This window comes from Felis catus, chromosome D1 (assembly GCF_018350175.1).
Source record: "Felis catus isolate Fca126 chromosome D1, F.catus_Fca126_mat1.0, whole genome shotgun sequence".
Taxonomy (NCBI): Eukaryota; Metazoa; Chordata; class Mammalia; order Carnivora; family Felidae; genus Felis; species Felis catus.
The window spans coordinates 57752988-57771722 of NC_058377.1; the positions used below are offsets into that span (position 1 = coordinate 57752988).

General features: G+C 37.6%; 1 protein-coding gene across 2 annotated transcripts in view; it reads right to left on the reverse strand.

Annotated features, from left to right (window-relative positions):
- The window catches only part of PPME1 (protein phosphatase methylesterase 1), an 88087-nt gene that overhangs the window by 15115 nt on the left and 54237 nt on the right, over positions 1 to 18735 (reverse strand). For both annotated transcript variants that reach the window (XM_003992731.6, XM_006936942.4), the window contains 6 exons: positions 18614 to 18671; positions 18098 to 18149; positions 12564 to 12718; positions 11598 to 11688; positions 6698 to 6763; positions 3399 to 3522 (listed from right to left, as the gene is read on the reverse strand). In XM_003992731.6, the coding sequence (XP_003992780.1) occupies positions 3399 to 3522; positions 6698 to 6763; positions 11598 to 11688; positions 12564 to 12718; positions 18098 to 18149; positions 18614 to 18671 (546 nt within the window). The remainder of the gene's footprint in view (positions 1 to 3398; positions 3523 to 6697; positions 6764 to 11597; positions 11689 to 12563; positions 12719 to 18097; positions 18150 to 18613; positions 18672 to 18735) is intronic.

Below are 18735 nucleotides of genomic sequence, written 5' to 3' on the forward strand. Positions count from 1 at the left end.
AACAGGCACATGAAAAGATGCTCAACGTCACTCCTCATCAGGGAAATACAAATCAAAACCACACTGAGATATCACCTCACACCAGTCAGAGTGGCCAAAATGAACAAATCAGGAGACTACAGATGCTGGCGAGGATGTGGAGAAACAGGAACCCTCTTGCACTGTTGGTGGGAATGCAAACTGGTGCAGCCGCTCTGGAAAGCAGTGTGGAGGTTCCTCAAAAAATTAAAAATAGATCTACCCTGGGGCGCCTGGGTGGCGCAGTCGGTTAAGCATCCGACTTCAGCCAGGTCATGATCTCGCGGTCCGTGAGTTCGAGCCCCGCGTCAGGCTCTGGGCTGATGCCCAGAGCCTGGAACCTGTTCCCGATTCTGTGTCTCCCTCTCTCTCTGCCCCTCCCCCGTTCATGCTGTGTCTCTCTCTGTCCCAAAAATAAATAAACATTGAAAAAAAAAATTTAAAAAAAAATAGATCTACCCTATGATCCAGCAATAGCACTGCTAGGAATTTACCCAAGGGATACAGGAGTGCTGATGCATAGGGGCACATGTACCCCAATGTTTATAGCAGCACTTTCAACAATAGCCAAATTATGGAAAGAGCCTAAATGTCCATCAACTGATGAATGGATAAAGAAATTGTGGTTTATATACACAATGGAATACTACGTAATGATAAAGAATGAAATATGGCCTTTTGTAGCAACGTGGATGGAACTGGAGAGTGTTATGCTAAGTGAAATAAGTCATACAGAGAAAGACAGACATCATATGTTTTCACTCCTATGTGGATCCTGAGAAACTTAACAGAAGACCATGGGGGAGGGGAAGGAAAAAAAAAAAAGGTTAGAGAGGGTGGGAGGCAAACCTTAAGAGACTCTTAAAAACTGAGAACAAACTGAGGGTCGATGGGGTGTGGGAGGGAGGGGAGGGTGGGTGATGAGCATTGAGGAGGGCACCTGTTGGGATGAGCACTGGGTGTTGTATGGAAACCAATTTGACAATAAATTTCATATTAAAAAAAAAAAGTTGTGACGGTTTCTGTTGTAGTCATTAAGTTTAATTTGCATTATTAACATTTTCTCCATCATTTTATTTTATTTTTCTTTATTGAGATATAATTGACATATAACATTGTGTAGGTTTAAGGTGTACAATGTGTTGATCTGATACATTTATATATTGCTATACTGTAACACCACAGTGACAGCTAACAGCTCTATCATGTCACATTATCATTTCTTTTTTGTGCTGGGAACAATTAAGACCTAGTCTCTTAGCAACTTATAATAGTATTGTTGCCTATAATTATTATGCTGTGCATTAGATCTCCAGGATCTATAGATCTACTAGTTGCAATAAGCAGTTTCTGTTGTTTGGGGTTTGTGTCCTTCCTCAAGTGTAGATTGTTTTAGCTATACTTCTTATTGCCTCATGTGTCTCAGTCTGCCCTCCTAATAAAAATGCTGGAGTTTATTAAACTGCATATAACTGGGCTTATAAAAAACTGCAAAGAAAAAATGAGCTGGAGTTAAAAATCAGAGGATCTGGATGTGTTTTAGTGCTAACATTTATATGTGACTGTAGGCAAGTATCTGTACCTGACTTATAAAAAACAGTGATAATATCTATAATGCAGAGCTAAAACGAGAACTCGGGACGATAAATGTGATGCACTTAGTATAGCTCGCAGCACATAAAAGACAAAAAGTAATTGGCAGTTTGTATCAGAGTCTCAAATCTACTAAATATTACTCAATTACCTTGGGCAAGTCTCTTCATCTCTGAGTCTCAGTTTCTTTTTTTTTTTTTTTAACTTTTTTTTTAACGTTTATTTATTTTTGAGACAGAGAGAGACAGAGCATGAACGGGGGAGGGTCAGAGAGAGGGAGACACAGAATCTGAAACAGGCTCCAGGCTCTGAGCTGTCAGCACAGAGCCCGACGCGGGGCTCGAACTCACGGACCGCGAGATCATGACCTGAGCTGAAGTCGGCCCCTTAACCGACTGAGCCACCCAGGCGCCCCTCTGAGTCTCAGTGTCTAACTGTTAACATGGGAGAAAAGAGCTCCCCTCACCTCACACAGTGTAGGGAAGGCAAATTAGTCATGCATTATTTATGTTTTTGTAAACTCCAAAGAGGTACAACAAATTATTTATTGATCTTAAGGATGACAGAAAGAACCTCATTAAATTAAAAATACTGTTTGATGAACATAAGTTGATGCTTGAACAATATAGGTTTGGACTGTGCAGGTCCACTTATATGCAGATTTTTTTCACTGAAAACAGTACAGTACTGTAAATGTATTTTTTCTTCTTCATGATTTTCTTAATAACATTTTCTTTTGTCTAGCTTACTTTATTGTAAGAATACAGTATTTGATACATATAAATATACAAATTATGTACTAATTAACTGCTTATATTATTGGTAAGGCTTCTGGTTAATAGTAGGTTATTGGTAATTAAGTTTTTGGGTAGTTAGTAGTTATACTTGGATTTGACAGTGTGGGGGTCAGTGTCCCTAACTCCCATGTTGTTCAAGGGTCAATGTACTCTCCTCCTTGCTAACAGTAGCATCTCCAAATGTAAAGGAATATGTGGTGTATACCAATTCCATTATTTGCCATTAGGAAAATGTTTATAATCCATCCCAGAAAGTCTGCTGCTCATGCTCACCAACCATTTCCAAGAAAAAAAGTACTCTTTCCCACTATTATCCTCAAATGAAGTGCTCAACAAGTACTCACAGGACATTTGCTATGCACACAACTCCAAGCTAAATAATAAGGAAATTCGTATAGAACATCAGATCCTGTGCTTAAAATACACAGGTTATTTTTGTTGGGAGACAAATTCTCGTGAAATTAGAGGACATTGATTACGCATTCTAGAGATGACTACAAGAGACCATAGTATCTCTGAATGTGGTTTATGAAAAACAATTCTATAACTTCAAAAAAGAGTGCTAAGTTATGTCATACAGACTCTCAGTGCTATACTGGAGAGGGACTGATATAAAATGAGGTCAGAAAACATCCCTTAAGAGATATACCTTGAAAGATAAGTAAGATCTAATGGGCTTATCATAAACTAGTAGGAAATGAGATTGTCTCATGAGATAAACCTCAGGAACAGAAGTAATGAGGTGAGAAAGAGCCTGATGAGAAAGCAAGCTGTTTGAGGGGAGGGTATATACTGTGAAGTTTTATGTTCCAATTTGTCAGAGCTATCAACGGTGCCTTATATCCTATAGTTAACCTAAATATCTATAACATCTTCGCCCCCTAAAATATCCTATGGCAAAAAAAGGACACGTCACCTCCCCTTCCCTACCCCCACACATTCTGAACCATTCCATACTCCATCCTTCCAAGAATGCCGGCTTTCACTCACCTCCATGTCATCCTCCTTTTTCCTCTTGTTTACTGACTCACTTCCTTCTTCGTCTTCTTCTTCTTCCTCTATGATTCCTTCCACTATAGATTTTGAGCCTTCTGGACTTGTAATTCCTTCACACCTAGGTTTTTTTTTTTAGAAAGTGTTATCATATATCTCTCTATTATATACAAATTATCTCAGAGATACTGATACTTATGGTCTTTTACAATCAAATGTCAGTTAAAATTGACCATGCTTCTGGGAGAAGGAGGATGTGAAACATGTGTATTTTAAAATGTATAGAAGTAGGCCAGGGCTATGGAAGGTCATGGCCAATGTAGGACTATACTCTGAGGGCTGGTTTCCAGTTCTTGCACCAATACTGACCCACAGAAGGGAGTAACCATTCCTTGAGTCATGGTGGCAACAGTTTTACTGGTATTATCTTATATAATTCTCATAACAATCCTATGAGGTAACCCTGAAAAGTTAAAAAAAAAAAAATAATTGTCCAAGATCACCTGGCTCATTAGTACATGAGGCTGGGAGGCAAATCCAGACCCAATTAACATGACAGCATGGTACTTTTCTACTGTACCCTGTTTATAATAGAACAAGTCTCAAACAGAATGGTAAAAGGCCCCCACTTTTAATTGGCTAATAGAAACTGGCAATTACAATAACCATGGGCAGCTGAACCTTGGAGATTAGAACATATGATCCAACCAATTACTGTTGTTTTTCCTCTAAATAACAATGTCTGTTATATAATTAGGTAGAAAAATTATTATTATATGACCAGATGGTACCATAATTCCTTTTAGAAAGAACTTGTTGGAAAAAGTACACTGACAATATTAAAGGTAAAAATCCCAAGAGCCTAGGTAGCAGCTAGTGCTAAGGTCTGTTCTGCATGATAAAGAAGAATCTTATTTTGTACTTGATAGGGAGAGTGAAGGGAGAAGAGAAGAGACAATGAGATAAAAAGAGGTGGATAAACTGAAGGGCCACTGAAACTTCAGTGGTGGATTCTTAACAGTTATCACTTGTCCTTCCCTGTCTCCTCTACCAATCTCAGTAAAGTGTATGTTCATAAAAAAATTTGTCAAGTGTGGGGGGGGGGGGGTTCTATGGGACTTGAGGTGTCAAATTTCACATCTAGGGTCAAAGTAGTATAACAAAGAAACAATATGTACTTTACATTTCCAAGCTATGGATTAGGAGGTTCAAGGGAATTTCACATAGATCAAGAAGGGCAGGAAGGTTCCATCTGATATCTATGTGACAATTAAAACATACACTATATACACAAGTTTACATATTAAGAGAAAACACTTAAATTTACATATTAAGTAAAATTTTACAATCACTGAACTACCTGAACACAAGCCATATAACTTCCTCATGAAATGCTTCATCACTACTTAAACAAGTCAGATCTTAAAATATTTAGGCATTAAAAAGTGGGCAGTCTCACAGCTTATTTGAATACTGCATGTGTCTGTCAGATATTACTACTCAAATTGCATTTTTAGGCATAAAATCCATAATATAGGGCTTGAAGTCAAATACACAGGAGACTGAATTTGAGCTGTTATTCACTAGGTGTGTGATCCGGGGAAAACTACTTTACCTTTCTGAACTTCTATTTTCTCATCTATAAAACAATACTTATCTTAAAGAGGTACTATAAAGACTAAATGAGGTAGTGCAAATGAGTTAGTGAATCCACATAATGGTCATCAATGGTTACCAACACTCAAAAAAAGGAGATAACCAGACATTACATGCTTCCTATTGGCAGTATGTATTCTCACAAACAAAAAGCCAAAATAACAATAAATAAAGCTGAACCTGACCAAATCTCTGGATCTAACTAACAATTTACAAACAATACAGGGCACAAAAAAAAAAAAAAAACCCACAAACAAACAACAAACCCCAAAACCAAAAACTTGGGGTGCCTGGGTGGCTCAATTGGTTAAACATCTGACTCTGGGGTCTGACTCTTAATTTGATTTCGGCTCAGAACATGATCTCATGGTTTTTGAGACCCTCATAGGGCTCTGTGCTGACAGTGCGGGCCTGCTTGGGATTCTGTCTCTCTCTCTCTGCCCTTCCCCCACTTGCTCGCTCTCTTGAAATAAAAAAATAATAAAAATTAAAAAAATAATAATACAGGGAAGAGAGAACATATTAAATTACACCTTCAGGAATCAATCAGCAAATCCAGATTGTGGAAAATTCTACAGGGCAAACAACCAGGTTTCTTCAACAAATAAATCTCAAGGAAAAAAAATGAGACAAAAGTGGAAACTAAATTAAAAGATACTTAAGAGATATAGTCAATTGATATATATCACTTTATTGTAATTCTGACTTGAACTGTAAGAAAATTATTTGTGAGACAATCAGAAACATGAATACTGAATAGACATTTGATGATATTAAGGAACTATTTATTTTTTTAGGTGTGATAATGGTACTGTGATTGTGTTTAAAGTGTCCTTACCATTGGAATATATTTCAAAAAATGTTGTGCTTAGGGTAAATAAACAGGGGCACAGATGAAAAAAGACTGGTCATGAGTAACTGTTGAAAATAGGCATTATGTACATCGGGGTTCATTGTATTATTCTACTTTTATATATTTGAAAATTTGCATAAGGTAAGGTCTTAAAAATGAGAAGGTGTATATAAAATACCTTGTACCCAGCAAATAGCAGGCATTCAATAATACCATTATCATTTTCATCAACTCCTATGCTCCCTGTTGTTCCCTTGGGTAACATTTTCTCAATTCATCTAAAGTTCATTTTCTGACTACATAGCAATACCCAGGACTCATGTAACCCTATCCAGGAAGATCAACTGGGCTAAATATTCTTAGCTTAGCCTTAGAATCTGGCTTTCACTCAGGTTATGCTAAAGCTTTTATACTGTCATTTCCTCACAATCAGGTTTGGCTAAGAAGGAGATTATTACCAGAATAAAATGATCACTTCTAGCACTAGAATGGACACTTAATTTTTAATATCCATTCTCTGGGATTTTTCACCTTTTAATACCCAGAGTTACATTAATATGGTAGTCCTGTATTATATAGGCTTTGGGATTTCTTCAAAAAAAAAAAAAAAAAAAAAGTAAAGAAAGAAAAGCTATGCCGCTAGCCCAGCTGAGCTCATTTGTCAAAATTATCTAAAATAATAAAGGCATTCAGGATGGTAGGACAGGTGTATAACAAAAAGCAATCTGTAATTCTCTCACCATGTTTCAGTCTCTAAAGAGCCCAATAGGGAAAAAATAAGACCTACTGTTTGACTTGGCCAACCATGGAGACACGGGCTGACTCCAAATTTCGAATCTGACCACTCTTCACACTAGAAAAGTGAGAAGGGAAAGAGGTTATTCAGCAACCATTTTATCACGTCACTAGGGTCAAACGAATAATTCTGCAGATTCTGTGGAACCTACTACAAAGTTGTGTTTGCCAATATAGCTTACTATGGAGATAACCACTACTTCCTACCTGGTTATTATGGCTATAAGCCAAGTAGTAAAAATTAGGTTAAAGACATTCAAGTCATTTCAGTTCTGCAAATATTTACCAGGAGGATACTATGTGCCAGGCCTATGTTCAAGAAGCAGGGGGGAGAAAGAAACACAGATAGTTCCAGTATAACAAAGGCAAGGTTCAACGGAATCACTTGATTCTGAATGAAGACAATAAAGAAAGCTCCCCAAAATGTCCTGCCTAAACTGAGGAGAAAAGAAGTTCAGTGGAAGATAAAAGAGGATGGTCTCGCGCACTCTCTCTCAAATAAAATTTAAAAACGGGAGCCTGGGTAGCTCTGTTGGTTCAGTGTCCGGCTCTTGGTTTCGGCTCAGGTCGTGATCTCAGGGTCATAGGATAGAGCCCTGTGTTAGGCTCTGCGCTGAGCGTGGAGTCTGCTTAAGATTCTCTTTCTCCTTCTCCCCCTTTCCCCAGCTCAAGCTTGCTCTCTCTCTCTCTCTCTCTAAAAACGGGGGGGGGGGGGGGGGGGGGGATGGGCAGAGCATTACAGACAGAGGGCACATTGTGAACAAAGGCACTGTGATGTGGAAAAGTCAGTAGGATGAGGACAGAGTGCAAGGAGAAGCAGGGGAAAGCAAAGGAGGAGTGTGAATAGGAGAAAGGGATAGGTGGGCAGAGATGAGTTCTTAGAGGGCCTTGCATGCTATGATATAGAATTCAGAAGCTTAGATACTATTTTAATAGATTAGGCCTCTCAGTTATCTACCTACATATGACTAAGGGCCAAGCAAAGCAGCTTCATGTCCCAGGGGGAACTGGAAACACTACCTGAAGCAGGCAATCAGAATGCATTTTTTTAAATCTAATTTTTTAGCTTAGAAAATCATGTAAAATTTTAAAGGGCAACCCCTTTAGATAAAGACCTTGCTTCCTATTTTAATGATAGATGTGATCAGAACTATTCATTTTTCTATCCACCAACAGATCCACCAACTGAATTTTCCATCCACCAACTGAACCTACAGAATCTACAAATCTACCAGTATTTATAAATCACATATTCTCCCTTGATGACTGTTTAATATATGAAACACCTCTGTCCCTACTCAAGGCCAACCTTAGGAACTGGTTTGCATCTCTTCTTGCTATAAATTATTATCCTATGTGTCATCATTTTTTTTCTCTAGCGGATATTATAAAACATCTTTTAAAAACATTCTCAACCCCACATTCACTACTAGATACCATCCCATTTTTCTGCTCTTCTAGACAACAAAACTTCCCAAAAGTTATCCTAAAAAATAAGTTATCTTACTTGCTTTCTCCATTTTGTCATCTCCTATCCTTTCCCCAACTAATATCCTCAAACATATATTTGGAGGGGGGGTTATTGCCTACTTATTTTCTGTGATTGTCTTTGTCAAGGTCACCTTTACTCATGCCAATTAAAAAAAAATTTTTTTTTAATGTTTATTTTTGACAGAGAGAGAGAGACAGAGCATGAACTGGGCAGGGGCAGAGAGAGAGGGAGACACAGAATCTGAAACAGGCTCCAGGCTCTGAGCTGTCAGTACAGAGCCCAACGTGGGGCTCGAACTAACAAACTGCGAGATCATGACCTGAGTTGAAGTCGGATGCTCAACCGACTGAGCCACCCAGGCGCCCCTCAGGTCAATTTTAATGGTCATTTTTTAGTCCTCATCTTAACTGATCTCTCAGCATATGACACAGATGCTCTCTCCCTCCTTCTATAAACACTTGCTATACTCCTTTAGTTTTCCTTCTATCTCACCAACTGTGACTTTTCAGTTTCCTTTGTTGGATCTTTCTCTTCTTCCCAAGCTCTAAATATTGCGGAGTTTCCCAAGGCTCAGTTCTTGGAATTTTTCTATCAATATCAAATCCCTAGATGACTGCATTCAATCTTTTGGCTTTAAATATTATCTGTGTAATAATGATTCTCCAGTTTATCTCTAACTCAGCCTCTTCTAACTAGTATAGACCAGTAACTACTTGACATTTCTGCTTAGAGGTATAATAACCATTTCAGTTTATCCAAACAAAAATCCTGATTCCCTGACCCTTTACCTGCTCCCAAATCTACTTCTCTCTGTCTCCACCATTCACCTGATTGCTTGGACTAAAAATCTAAAAGTTATCCTTGAATGCTGTGCCTCCTCCTACCCCCACCCCTCATTTCTCTCCTGACATCCGATCTGTAAGGCATTCCTGTCAGTTGTATCTTCAAAATACATTCCAAATATGACATATTACTTCCTCTGTTGTCATCCTAGTCTATGCTTACCATCATTACTCTCCTATATTACTAATCAATTTCCCACTTCCATTATCACACCCATCCCTTTCCCTTCCCCTAGTGTTTTCCTCAGAGCAGCCAGAGTGATGAAACCAAAGTGTAAATCCTTATCTGTCCAACTTTTAAAGCCTAGGCTTCTAATGACTATGACCTACTGTCTCTCATTAGGATGACCAAGAAAGCAGAAGTGGGAATTCACTTTGATTTAAATCTTTACTGAATTAAACAGGTTGGCTTTGTATTTCAACATCTTTTTTAAAACCTGGAATATTCACAATAACTATGAGTCATAAACTTGATTCAGATATCCAGCCGAGTACAAAATTATGAAATACTTCATAGTATTCTTTCTGATTCTCAGGTTCAAGAAGTGGGATCTAAAAATCAGTGGCTCTTATACAACGCAGAACATTTTAACATACAACAAACAGAACCCTCATCCTATCCCACATCTGCCACTAGAATCAAGACTCTATCTCTTTTTAAAGCTTATTTATCTTGAGAGAAAGAGAGTGCACGAGCAAGGAAGGGGCAGAGGGAGAGGAACAGAGAGAATCCCAAGCAGGCTCCAAGCTGTCAGCACAGCACCTGACATGGGGCTTGAATTCACAAACTGTGAGATCACGATCTAAGTTGAAATAAAAAATCGGAGGCTTAACCAACTGAGCCACCTTTTCTCTTTTAAGAAAAGATCCACCAATACCCTCATGCTGGATTAAGTACCTATCTTCTATAACTTTGTGCTTCCTTCACTGTACTGTGTTTAAATATTTACTTGTTTGTATTCCCAGTTTTTGGATGATAGGAACTAAGTCTGATTCACCTCCAGTTCTTAATCAGGTAGTAAGTAACACATCTTAGGGACTAAAAAACCAAAGTTTACTGAATAAATTTAAAAAGTTATTTGGTGGGGGGTCCCTGGAGGGCTCAGGCAGTTAAGTGTCTGACTCTTGATCTCATGGTTCAATCTCATGGTCTGTGAGACCAAGCCCCACATCAGTCTTTGTGCTGATAGTGTGCAGCCTGCTTGGAATTCTCTCCCTCTCTCTCTGCCCCTCCCCATGCTGGCTCATTCTCCCTCTCTCAAAATAAATAAACATTTTTTAAAAAAATTTTTTAAAAAGTTATTTGGAATAATTTTCTCACTGTTTGCTCCTGGGGAAGAAGGCAGCGTGCCTCAGATACATGCTGAACTGGCAGCAATTTCATTCTGAAATGCTGTGGCTGCCAAAGATGGAGAGATCTTTGGTGTTGATGAGGGAACAGGAATCCTGCAGCTCAGTAGTGTGAGCAAGGAGAGATAGAAGCAACCTCACCAAACACAAACATCATTTTGGCAAGCCATATTTGGCATGAGACCTTCTGTCTTAGAAAAACTACCTCAGATAAATTTACCAGGTCCTTAATTTCCAGCTGATCTCTTTGATTCAATGAACAGATATGTTCTGCCTGCCAAGGCAGCCAGCAGTATGCTGTATGCTATATATGCTATAAAAGAAATAGAGGATAACTTCTGCCCTTATGATGTAGGAAGAATCTTAAGACAGGAATGAAAATTAACAATATAAGCATATCCTTTCGGGGAGACTTAAGAGGTAAACAGTACAATATAGACAGAGGTCTTTAGCAATTTAACTGAGGGAGTAATCTGAGTGGTTTGGAGGAGTTAGAGAAGGGTTCTGGGAAAGGAACTAGAGATGGATTTTGAAGAAGAGGTAGGAAGAGAGGATACTAAAGTTTTTTATCCTAAGATTGATTTCCTTGGGGGAGGGGCAGTGTTTTACTCATTTCTGAAATTTCACCCTTTAGCACAAAGTGTTTAATAAATATTTAATCAAATGATTGAATTAATGAATAAATTAATGACAAAACAGCCTTTACTTTAGTGGAAGTCATAGCCAATTCAGTGATTTTTATGAAAACTATTTACCCAAAGGGTTTTTATTTACCCAAACCCAAATAAAAACTGAGAAAGGAACCTATGCCCATCCTCTGTTTCTCCACCATTTTCTCTGGAACACAGAAAGTGAATCCAGAACATGAAGCATCAGAAGTAGAAAAGGCCTTAGAGTCTCATTTAGTCCAAACTCCTACCTCAGAAATGGAGATAGCTAGACAGGAGATAATCCATAATTATTAAAATTGTAGGAGGTACTATAGTGTATTAGAAAAAGGATGGATTTTAGACAACTGGGCCAAGTGTGAAACATTTAAAATATTAAAAATAATTCTGCACTTTACATAAATGTTTCCACACGTGATATTATAATAAAGATAAGGCTTGGAAACTGAACTATTCTTTTGAACTTGGTGCCTGAGCTGATGAAAAAGGACAGTTAGAATCTAACATTCAAAATATAGACAATATAGATTTGTGGGTTACCTCCATTCAATGGCATTCTCTAGAGACTTGAAGGTTTTAGGACGACCACGTAAGAAATTCTGCATGCTATTAAGTGCATCCATGGCTGTACCTAGATGTTAAACAAATACTTTAACCACAGCACTTAACATATTCTAAGCATTTACATTTACTGGGCCAACTGTGTATATCTGCCCTCAATGATGGTAGAATTCAGTGATGTTTTGGGGAAAAAAGATGCAGCTTAAAAAAATTCAGAGATTGATGTGATAGCAAGTTTCGAAGATGGCCTCCAGTGATTTTTGCCTCTTGATATTCACTCCCTTGCGTAGTCTTCTCATACTGAATAGGGGCTGACTTGTATAAGCAATCGTACGACTTCTGAGGCTGGGTCATGAAAGACATGGCAGCTTCTTTTTAACATTAAATATAATTATGGGACATACATACAATTGAAACATTATGTAGCCCTAAAAGATATTTACAAAGAGTTTTCAATGACATGGGAAATGACCATATAATATAGGGTATGGGTGCAATGGGTGAAGGTGTCAAAAGGTACAAACTTCCAGTTATAAAATAAAAAAGTCTTCAGGATATAATGTACAGTATAGTGACTACAGTTAATAATATATATTGTGTATTTGAAAGTTGCTAAGACAATAGATCTTAAAAGTGCTCATCACAAGAAAAATAATTTATTATGGGTGGTGATGGATGTTAACTACACATACTGTGGTGATCATTTCATAATATATACACATATTGAATCATTATGTCCTACAACTGAAACTAATAAAATTTGTATGTCAATTAAAAAATACTCAGAATGCCTTTGCCACAAAGTAACAGAAAAAACGATATAAAGACAGAGGGACATAGTTCAAGATGAGTAGAGATCAATAAATTAAAATAAGGTAATAATAATCTACCATGGATCTCTTATAAATCAAAGATTTTGATTTAGTCAGTACTAAGAAAACTTACCTTCTACAACATCGATCATACAGAGACCCAGGAGGCTTGGCACTAGGTTAGATGATGCTGTGTGGACTGCAATAGCTCCACCCATACTATGTCCAATCAGCATAATTGGAGGAGGGAGGTCCCCATACATGGCTTCAACCACATTGCCAACATCCCTGCAAAGAGAAGGAAACAAAGCTGGGAATGCTCTCTGACAACACTAAAAATCGTTTTCTTTCCTAATTCCTTTGTTTAGTCTGCAACTAACAGTGCTAAGACTGTAAAGGTCTACTGGGCCATCTTGAAAATATACCTATGTCAATCTCTTAGCATGCCCCCACCCCCACCCCCCGTATCTATTCATGTAGCCACACATTTAGCTCTTCTAATAAACAGGACCAAGAACCCAAGTTTTCGGATTTTCATATACCTTTATTTTAAATGTAAGCTTGAAACTCTGGACAAATAATGTAAGTGCTCTATGCCTAAATTTCCCCAACTATAAAACAGAAAACAATTTTATTAAGCATTCTAACGTAGTAAAGTTTAGAGTCACAAGATGAATTGCAGCTCTACTTTATTTTTTATTATGTGGACTTGAATTAGTTATTTAATCTCTCAGGCAGTTATATCTATAAGATGAAGATAAGAATATGATTTACTAAATATATATGTGTGTGTGTGTGTCTATATATATATATATATACACACACACATAATTTACTATTCGAGATTAACTGAAACAGTGAATGAAAACTACTTTGAAAAGTATAAATGCTATCCAAAGGTTAATTGTTACTTATAATTTGTCAAGTAAGTTGCTTGAAATATGAACATAAATGTAAGTACAATGTTCTGAGAAACTAGAAAGATGTTCAGAGCTAATTTTTATTGACTTCTGTCTTCGTTTTTAATTGAGCGGATCGGTTAACAAAGTCAAACCTTAAAGCTCTGAAAATGAGAACTGAAGTAGGAACCTGGGTTTAATTTGCATATAGGCCCTCTTTGCTATAGCAATAGGTAGGTATGGTATGTTTTCAGAGACCACTGGCTCTACTGTCTTCTGGGAGTGGCTGAGTCAGTTAACTTCAAAAGACAGTTTTGTGTTGCTGGGTGTTATTATATACCTCAAGCACCCATACAGTGTTAGCTAAATAGAACAGATGTGGATATAGGAAACACAGCCTTTTGAATATGATCTCCAAAGTATTTAGAATGGAAAAAGTAAATGCTATGAATTAATCTTTTTGTTAAAGTTTATTTATTTATTTTGAGAGAGATAGACACAGCATGAGTTGGGAAGGGGCAGAGACAGAAATCCCAAGCAGGCTCCACACCACCAGCACAGAGCCCAACATAGGGCTCAAACTCATGAAACTGTGAGATCATGACCTGAGGAGAAGCCAAGAGTCAGATGCCTAACTGACTGAACCACCCAGGTGTCCCTCAGAAGAAATTAATCTTAAAAATCTCATAAAACAGGGCACCTGGGTGGCTCAGTCAGTTAAGCGTCCGACTTATGCTCTGGTCATGATCTCTCAGTTCATGGTTCGAGCCCCGCATCAGGCTCCGTGCTGACAGCTCGGAGCCTGGAGCCTGCTTCAGATTCTGTGTCTCCCTCTCTCTCTGCCTTCCTCTGCTTGTACTCTGTGTCCCTCAAAAATGAATAAACACTAAAAACAATTTTTTTTAATCTCATAAAACAATTACAGATGTGAATAGGGTAGCTGTAGCACCTGCAGATAATCTGAATGGCAGACAAGGAGGCCCCCAACTTTATAAGTGAAAAAAAATAGTTTAAAAATATTCCTTTGGAGTTAAAGTTAAAACTTTTGGTTGGTAACAACTATAATAAAATAAAAGGATGCTATAGAAGATTATCTAAGTCCAGGTCTCCCTAAAATACTCAGTAACCTAGTTGCAGGGGTTCTGTGATGAAGGTGGACAAGGTCTGAAACAAAGCCACTCTATACTGCATCTAAGCTTAGCAAAAGTGTATTTCATCCAGGTAAAAGGTGGTTACTGATCATCTACTACAAGGAGAAATTTATTCTTATTAAAGTTAGCCAAACTACCAAGATTAGTGCCTTGAGACATGTTCTGAAGTTCCAGAAAAATAAAACAAAGATGAAGAAGCAGACGTTATCTACAAAACTAGCTGTAACTAGATATGCCACAATTTAGGTAGATGCTTTAAAAGGAGATTCTATCATACTTATCAATAATGGGTTCATTTCCTGAGAAGCAACAGACATAAAAGAAAAAGAGAATCAGAGCAACCTGAACCAATTCTTGGTTCTTCTACTTTCAGGGGAATTACATTTTATGTATGGTTGAGATTCTGAAGTTGATACACAAGGGAAAAATCATGCTGTCAGTACTACTTGAAAATTATATTAACTGTCCATTAAATATACCCATTTTGAGATTTTTGTTTCAGAGTGACTGAATTCAGAAATCATATAAATGTTTTATTGCTTTGACTATTTCAACAATAATCTAACTTATTAGCTCTTCTGGTTCTTGGTAATCATCTTCAACTATGCTGGATGGTTTTAGTCATCTATTTTCTTTTTACCTTTCTTGCCAGTTATCAACTGGCAACTCTCAGCTCCAATTCATCCTTCCTTGTATGTTCTCCAAAATTGGATCTGAGGCCTTTAAATATTTTTCCTTTCCAGCTGGCATAATGTTAAGCTTTATCAGTAGAGGGTGCAGGAGAGACACTGCAGAAAGGGTTTTGCTCCTAATTCATGTAGCATGGTAAGCACTATATAGCACACACAGCTTCCCCAGTGCCCAAATCCTGCAGCACAGGTGGCTTCTCTGGCACACCATCCCCCCAGGCCCAATTTTTCCCTAGTCTTATTAAGATAAAATTGGTACATAAAAATGGCAAATAATTAATGTATATAATTTGGTAAGTTGGGATATATGTATACACTTCTGTTACCATCACTATGATTAAGGTAATAAACACTTCCAAAAGTTCCTTTGTGTGTGTGTGTGTGTGTGTGTGTGTGTGTGTGTGTGTCTGTCTGTCTGTGTGTGTGTGCACGAGATAAGAACACTTAACATGATATTTACCCTAACAAACTTTTTAAGCACACGATTATGTCATTATTAAGTATAGGCACCATGTTATATAGCAGATCTTTGGAACCATTCTCGATATTTTTGTTGCAGAGTGCCTCTGGTGAGATACCTCCCTGTGAACAGCTTCCCCTGCACCCTAGAGGGCAGGTATCTGGCCAGTTCTGCCAAAGTGGCATCCAAATGACTTCTCTGTCTTTAGTAAGCCACAGTCATGCCCTCTACAACAGGGTCTAAATCTCAACCTCTTCCATTAGTGTTCTCTGTCAGCCCAAGGCGATAGTTCTCTGCTTCTTATATCTGCTATTCTTCCTTTTTCTTGAAAAGTATTCCAGCTTTACTGAGGTATAACCGATAAAATTATAATATATTTAAGGTGTACAACGTGATGATTTGATATATGAGTATACTGTGAAATGACTCCCACAATCAAGTTAATTAAACATATATTCTTCAGTGTGCTCTTTACTACCTTTTTTTTTTTTTTTTTTTTTTGGAGAGCCAGCATGAGAGCAGGGACAGAGGTGGGGAGAGAGAATCTTAAGCAGGCTCCATGCTCAGTGCAGAGCCAGATGCAGATGTGGAGCTTGATCCCACAACCCTAGGTCATGACCTGAGCAGAAATCAAGAGTTGGATGCTCAACCAACTAAGCCACCCAGGCGCCCCTGTTCTCGTTATTTCTTATTAGCCAATTCTTCATTACTCCAATCCCCTATTATAGTTAATAAGTCTTTATACTAAACTTTCCCTGTTTAAATTACTGTGATTTTTCTTTCCTGATTGTCTCAGACTGATACATTATTAGGCAATGTATCCTTCAGGTCCTCCCTCAATTAATTCTTCAAATTCCTGTAGGACATCATCCAAGTCATCATAACCCTTTGGCAACCTGGCGACTTAGATGATGGATTTCACTTTTTTGTCAACAGTCAGGAAACCTTAAAAATTGTTCACGGATCTTTCAATAGGTATCACCAACATACTTGATTATCTTGGGCTTTATTGTTCTCATATTACAAAGGCATTAGGAACAACTGAGAAAACAGATTCTTAGCTCCCTTCTCATGGTTTCTTAGGCATATGGTCATTGAATGGAATGGTACCATATATTGTTATTTTTCTCTCTCTCTGCCAAGCACCATAGTTGAATGATCACACTTCTGGTCTATTAACTGTGTGACCTCATACAGTTAGTCATTTAATCTGAGTTAGTATACTCATTGGGTAAAACAAGAAAAAAGGATAATATGTACACTACAGAATTAATAATGTAGATAATTAAAATAAATAACTTAATTAAATAAATTATTTATTCTTAATAAGTGCTTAATTTACACTTAATAAAGTCTGGCAGATAGCACACAAACAGTATCTGCTATAACAATAAAACTATGACCACATGAGTTTCATTTCTGAAGGTAACACAGTTTACTCTTGAATTAAAGTTGCTAAAGTAAGAAGGGACAAGATATTTTTGGCCGAAGTTGATCAAATACTTGAGAGACCATGTATTAAAGCCGGGTAGTTAGAAGAATCCTGTTTACAATATAGGTCAGTGGTTCCCAAACACCAGTCACAGGACTGGCTGCATTAGATTTCCTTACAGAGCTTTATCAAAATATAAATAAATGCCCAGATCCCCCGGTAGAAGCACTAATTCAGTAGGTCTGGGGTAAGGTCATATCATCTGTATTTCAATCACTTATTAGGTAAATCTGATGAGTGACCATGTTTGAGGCTACTGTACATACTATAGTCCTCTTGTACTTTGAGGCCCAGGGTATCACTAATTCTTCCTTTTAAAAAATTTTTTTAGTGTGTTTTACTTTTGAGAGAGAGAGCGAGTGAGCACAAGCAGGGGAGGGGCAAAGAGAGAGGGAGACACAGAATTCAAAGGAGGCTCCAGGCCCTGAGCCGTCAGCACAGAGCCCAACACGGAACTTGAACTCATGAACTGTGAGATCATGATCTGAATTGAAGTTGGACTCTCAACTGACTAAGCCATCCAGGTGCCCCTCATTAATTCTTTAATATCTTGTTCTTGTCTCTCTAGGAAGTTGGATAAAGAACGTGGGCAGGAAACCTTAAGAACATCTTACATGGCAGGGTCTTTTGTATACAACCCCCTTTTCAAGCATAAGTTCCCAATAGATACCCAGATTCTATTCAACTCTGTCAACAGAAGAAAACTTTGCAAAAGACAACAGAAACTAAACTGTGCCTCAAAGAATTTTCAAGTGCTTTATGTGATGACATAATGCTGAATATATCAAGAAAGATGGAGGTTTCTTTCAGGATTAAATACTAAGGAGACACCAAATACAGGGGAAAAACAACAGAAATAAAATTTTATCTATGCTAATTATTGTACGACAGTCTCACTAGGAGAGTAAATAGTTACACTACTATTTATAATAGTAATGGAAGCTAGGTGATGTATAAACAATATTACATTACTTACTTTGCCATTGTTTCTGCAGACAGGTCTTCAGAATTCTTGACTTTTGTTTCACCTAAAAAGAAAATATTTAAAAAAATAAAATTCCCAAAAATACAAATTATAAAAGCAAGAGTATTCTCTTTTAAAAATCTCGCTTTTGGGAATGAAATGCAGACTTTATGGTTGTGTATGATGGGCTCAGCAAGGATTTTCTATGTTAAAGATGCATCTTGATAATTGGGCACCCTAAGGAAGATGTAACTCCAGTAGCCTAGCAAAGATTTATTTACATTCCTTACACATCATCAGCATCAGAATTTGGTTACATTAAAGGACATTTTCATAGCTAAACAATAACATATATGTGTATTTATAAAATATCTTTTGTAAAAGCTGGAAACTAAGACTTCTCTCAAAGAGCCCAAATGGAATGGACCAGGTTATTCTGTGGCCATATTGAAACTTGTAATAGTTAACAGTATTCAAAGGGGTTGGCAAATTTATCAGAGTTAGTGACTAATTATGTACATCACTCACCATGACCTCGCAGATCTAAAGCCACAATTCTACACTGAACCCTACTAATGATCGCCGCCTAGGAAGAAAAGAAAATCTGGTTTAGTAAACTTTCTCCATTACCAATGATAACTGTTGAACGA